General features: G+C 46.7%; 1 protein-coding gene across 1 annotated transcript; it reads left to right on the forward strand.

Moving 5' to 3' along the window:
• The first annotated feature begins 203 nt into the window (after nt 1–203).
• Ripply1 (ripply transcriptional repressor 1) lies at nt 204–3,368 on the forward strand. Its single transcript, XM_042690061.1, has 4 exons — nt 204–406; nt 1,287–1,341; nt 1,961–2,025; nt 2,545–3,368. Exons 1-4 carry the CDS (start codon nt 204–206, stop codon nt 2,816–2,818), a joined length of 597 nt encoding a protein of 198 aa, XP_042545995.1. The 3' UTR covers nt 2,819–3,368.
• The last annotated feature ends 2,262 nt before the right edge of the window (nt 3,369–5,630 follow it).

Here is a 5,630-nt window from a genome sequence, read left to right on the forward strand (position 1 = left end):
TCACACCCAGGAACCCAGCTCTCCTTCCCTGAGCCCCCTCCCTAAATCTTTGTCCCCTCCCACACCCCTACCTCACACTCTTGGAATAATTGATGAGTCCAGGCACAGCTTATAAAAGGGTCTCTGGAGAAAGACTGAAAGCATACCGAAGGTTTTGAGACAGAGGAGAGCCCACAGCCCACCTGGCCTGGTTATCCTTAAAGATGGAGCCTGCTGTCTCTGCTGCTGCTGCTGCTGCTGCTGCTGCTGCTGCTACTACTGCTATTGCTACTGCCGCTGCCGCCCCTGGCCCAGCCCTGGCCCTTACCCTAAGCCCTGCCTTAACACAAACCTCTCAAGCAGCCTGTGGCTTTTCACATCCCTTGCCCCTTCTCCCTTCTGGACAAGAAGCACCTGGGAATGAAGCGTAAGTAGAATGTGGTCTTAGACAACCTCAACCGAGGCTTAAGGGGCTCCCGGGGGAAGAAGGTGGATGAGATGCCCATGGTGCCATTCTCTATGAAGGGATGAGGCAATGCCCTCACAACCTTCTTTCCACATCTCTGGCTGAATTATTTCATCTGACTTTTCACCTACCTGATCCTTCTGGGTGACAGGAGAAGCTCTGGGGGATAGGGAACATTGCCAAAGCTGGAGGCCAAGCAGTCAGGCCCTCATGAGCCAGATTGCAGAGTCCCTTGAGGGCCCTGGGGAAGATTGCTATGAACACTGAGCTTGACACAACCCTGACTCTGACGCCTGCATCCAGGAGGGCGGGGGGGAGGGGGGGTCATGGAGGGGACAAATCTTAGACAGGGTGCTGCTTTTTCCTGGCCACTCCATTCCATTGCCACTTGCTCTTTGCTTACCTTTGGAAGTTCAGGAAGGTAGCTGTGGACCCAGGAATATTTCTGTCCCCCTTTTTCCAGCTCAGGAAGGAAATGGGATTCTGCCACTCTTCTTCTTGGAGCACAACAGAGAAGACCAGATATTTTTCACCCAACCCTTGTTTATTCCTCCAAGTATTTCCTATTCAACAAATGTTTCCTGCAGCATCTGCTGTGGACCAGGCATTGTGCTAAGTGTTGAGGTTCAGATGTGATCAAACAGCTCATGGAAACAATAGGATCGGAGCAATGATAACATTGTTGAAGCAGAGAACAGAGGGAGGGTCAATCCTGGCCTTGGCTCAAGGGACTTAAGGAAATTTTCTTAGAGCACATGGCCCAAGAGCCAAGCTTTCTGGAAGCCACTTCTGTTAGTTCAGGGAGCCCATGTTTCAAATTGATCTTTCTTCTTTGTTCTAGAGGAACTTGTCTTTGGAGGCCCTGGCTGTCTTCCACAAATGACCTCTTAAGGCAGGTGAGGACACTGGTGGGCTGGGTGTGTTTGAGTCTTTGTGACATGCTTTCAGAGGAACACACAGCTATATGCATTCACTGGCCAGGTCCCTTCCCAGAGATTCTCTGAGCTCAGTCCTGAGCTGTAGATCTGGAGAAGCATCCTCGCAGCTTTGCTAACATTTGGTTCTCCAGCAGTTCTGTGGTGAGGGCAGGACCAAGATTTCTAGGGCAAATGGAAAGCTGAGGAGACTGAGGCTCAGAGTGGAGAAGAGATTTGGGCAGGTCTCCCAGCCAGTGTATGGTAGAGCTCGTAGTCAAATTCCTATCTTCCTGGCACTTTGTCTGTATGCACCCCACCTCCCTGAATCTTTGATGCTTCAGTCAAGCTCTGTCTCCTGGACAGCTTCCAAATAGGCTGGGACAGGAACCACAAAGCAAGCAGACCTCCAAGACTGTTCACTTGTTTTTCAGTCAGATGCAGGACAGACTCTCGTGTTACAGAGCAGAGTTGGGAGGTGTTGGAGCCCAGGGATGTCTAAGGTCTCTTTTAGGGCCTCCTGAATGTTTCTGACCTCTGATGTGCAGGCCATTATCTGGCCTTGTACTTTGAGCTACATGCTGGCTTTTGCTTTGGACAGGCTGCTCATGGGGCAACAGCTGCTGAGGCCACCAAGGCTAACTCTGAGTTCCATCACCCTGTCAGGTAAGCTCCTGGCCCCGAGCTCAAAACTTGACACAATCCATTAGCTCTTTAAGCCCTTACAAAAAAAACTCACAAAGCAGAGGAAAGAGGCACTGCTCTGATCCCTGTTTCATTGTTGAGGACACTACTACCTAGAGAGGTTGAGGGATGTAATTGGCTGAAGTTACATTCTCTGGATAAATTATTGGTGAACTTTTATGTACTCAACTGTGAAGGAATCCTTAGTAGGAAGAGTTGGAGAGCACAAGACCAGAGACTTCTTCCCTAGAGCCTCCTGGGATGCAGGGGTAGGGTTACGACATTGCCACACGCCATAGCTGTAGCACTGCCAGAGGTGAACTTCCTTCCTAGAGGCAATTTTGCAGCAATTCCGAAGGCTCTCTTGTCTTTCTTCCTTTCCCTCTAACTCTTATTACTGCATCTAAGAGAAAGGGGTTGGAGAGTAGCTTCTTCCTAGCCCTAGAAGCTCATGTACATATGACAACAGTCTATGCTAGTTCTTTGTGTCTCTGTCCACAGGCTCTTCTGGCCTAAATCTCGCTCCTTCGATTACCTGTATAGTGCTGGGGAGATTTTACTACATAACTTCCCTGTCCAGGCCACCATCAACCTATATGAGGACTCTAACAGTGAAGAAGAGGAGGAGGAAGAAGACGAGGAGGAAGACGATGAAGAGGAGGAGAAAGAGGAGGCCAACGAAAAAGGGCCAGGAGGGTGTGTGAGATTATCAGAGTGTACACCACACTGGGTCACAGCTCACCCGCCTTCCCCTCCCCTGACCAGTCCAAACTGAAGCAGTCCCAGTCAGACTGGGGTTCAGTATGCCTGGCACATTTTTGAGGGCATCAATTAGGCAAGAGTCTCCAGGCACAGATTTCTGGACTGAAAACTGTGTCCTCCAGTTACCCAGCTCACCCCCGGCTTCCATGAGTGGCCTGTGGGCATCTCATTGTCTGAGCTGCTTTTGGTATCTACACTGGGAAGGTCCTAGGAGCTCTAGGGGAAGGAAGATCTGCTTTCTGACATCCCAACAAACAGAACAGGACCCTGTAGAGGGGAAGCACCACTCCTCAGGGCCTTTTGACCCCTCAACCTTCTTAAGTGGCCACATACACCATTCTCTCCAAGCCTGACGGCTGGCTTCACATCAGGGACCCCAGTACCAGATCCAAGCAAAGTTGGGGTGCCTTTCTGATGGTTCTGGCAAGAGGGGAAGTAGGCACAAGAGAATCAGCTTGCTTTGGGGACCCCCTCCATGTTTACTTGCTATTATCCATTTAAGTCTATGTGTTGGCATGAGATGAATCAGAAGAAAAATAAACTGGGTGATGTTTGCCTTTTTCTTGGAACTGTGTTGATTTCTTAACTGAACTCTGCCCATGTTGTGAAGCCATGGGCGGAGGACGAGGGGCGGAGGGGGTGGTCAGAGACCAGCTCAAGGCCAATTTGCTGCTCCACCTGAGGTCAGTTGACAGATTTTTCTCCACTGAGATGTAGAAATGAGGGACCCAGCATGGGGCTGGGCCCACTGTATCAATCTGAGAAATCAGCATTGTTTAAATATCAAGGACAACTTAGGAAAGAAACAAAAAAAAAAAAACCCGAAGGACCAATTGAATGTTCAAATGAGTAGTCAGATTTGAGGGGTATCATTGCTTTTGAGCCTGGAGATGGCTATTAGGCAATTTTATCTCCTTGGCTCCTTCTGTCTGTACCATCGCTCAGGCCTCTGTGTTTACTCCTGCCTTAATTCCTTTTCAACTAGTTGTCTTGCTTACAGCAAGGTCTTTTGCAATTTGGCTTGCACACTGGACACTAGAACAGACTAGGTCATACCTTTGCTTCACTAAGAGCTGGATTTATGGTCTGTTTGTCTCCCCACCCCCTTTAGTCACAGGTCCCTTGAGAATCAATGGCTTTTCTACCCAGAAAAATCCATGTTTGTAATACACACCTTCAGTGCTCTATAGTCACAAGTAAAGCCCTTAATGTCATATTTGAACTTTCCAATTTGCTGAGATTTATTTCTCAACACTTGGAATTTCCCCTGCCTAACCTGGGATGTGGCATGCTTTCTAACATGTCAACAACTCTAAACCTCTGGCCTAAAATGCCTTTCCATCTTTGAATGCCTTGTCATCTCCCATTCATGCAACAGAGCATTTCATACAACCCTCCTGGGGGAAGCTTCTCAAAGCTCCCAAGTCCAGGCTGGATGCTCTCCCCCTCCATATCCAGTGCCTCCCCTAACATGCACCTGTCTCCCTTCTGATGGCACTGACTTTGATATTCCTATATGACTTCATACCACCGCACTCATCCAGACACGGAGGAGGTACTCAGGAAAATACTGAAGGAAAAATTCTTAGGTCCTCTCACAAAGCACAGTCACTTGCATTTTCTCTGTGTCTTTGCTTAGTTTCAAAGGATATCAGACCGTGTCATCTTATTGAGTGGAACAATGACTATTTTGTCTTTCCTTTTTCTCTGAGATAAACAGCTTTAGTTCTGAGATTCCCCCAAATCAGACGCTGCCATTAGCAGGCCACCAAACTCACACACTAGTGCCATCTATTGGTCAAAATTTAACTTTTTTTTTTTTAAATTAAGGTTGCCAGGCAGCTAGCTAGTTGATCTTTGACCACTTTAATTCTTTTAGTCCTTTGTTTCTGTGTGTAAGTAAAGTGGAATCTCCCATGGGCTAGCTGCATGACCTTGGGCAAGACTCTGGTCTACTCTGAGCTCCAATCCAGTCTCCTTATCTTTAAAATGATAGCTCCTCTCAGATTTTTGTGAGATTCTATCAGAATATATATATGTGTGTGTGTGTGTAAATTTATATTCTGCATTAATGTATAATATTTATATATGTATAATTATGTATAAATCATATATATGTATATATAAATCTTATATAATACATACAAGTTATATATATTATATAATATTTATCTCAGGCCCTGGCAAATAGTAAAAACCACTCAATATATGGTAGTAGTCACAGTAGTGATAGTTGATATTATTCATTTCATAAAAGTAATGAGCTTACAGGATTGAATGACTTTTGTATGACTTGTATGTCAGGTCTTTTAATCTGATCTCTCTGGCACCATTTGATAATTGCAGTTAAAGTATGTTTGTAGGGTGTGGGTATGTGTGCCAGGACTGGGGCTTGAACTCAGGGCCTGGGCAATGTCCCTTAGCTTTTACCATTCATAGCTAGAGCTCGGCTACTTGAACCACAACTGCATTTCCAGATTTTTGGTGGTTAGTTAGAAATGAAAGGATTACAGACTTTCCTGCCAGGTTGGCTTTGAGTCTGATCCTTAGCTCAATCTCCTTAGTAGCTAGGATTACAGATGTGAGCCACCAGTATTGTGCTTGTTTGTAATATTTTTATGGGGGTGTTGGTTCTGGGGCTTGAACTCAGGGCCTGAGTGCTGTCCCTGAGGTTTTGTGTCCAAGGCTAGTACTCTACCATTTGGGCCACAGATCCACTTTTGGCTTTTTTGGTGGTTAATTGGATATCAGAGTCTCATGGACTTTCCTGGAGGGGGTGGGGGTTATCTTGAACTGGGATCCTCTGATCTCAGCTTTCTGAGTAG

The sequence above is a fragment of the Dipodomys spectabilis genome, unplaced genomic scaffold (assembly GCF_019054845.1).
Source record: "Dipodomys spectabilis isolate Male_0828 unplaced genomic scaffold, ASM1905484v1 ptg000132l, whole genome shotgun sequence".
NCBI classification, from domain to species: Eukaryota; Metazoa; Chordata; class Mammalia; order Rodentia; family Heteromyidae; genus Dipodomys; species Dipodomys spectabilis.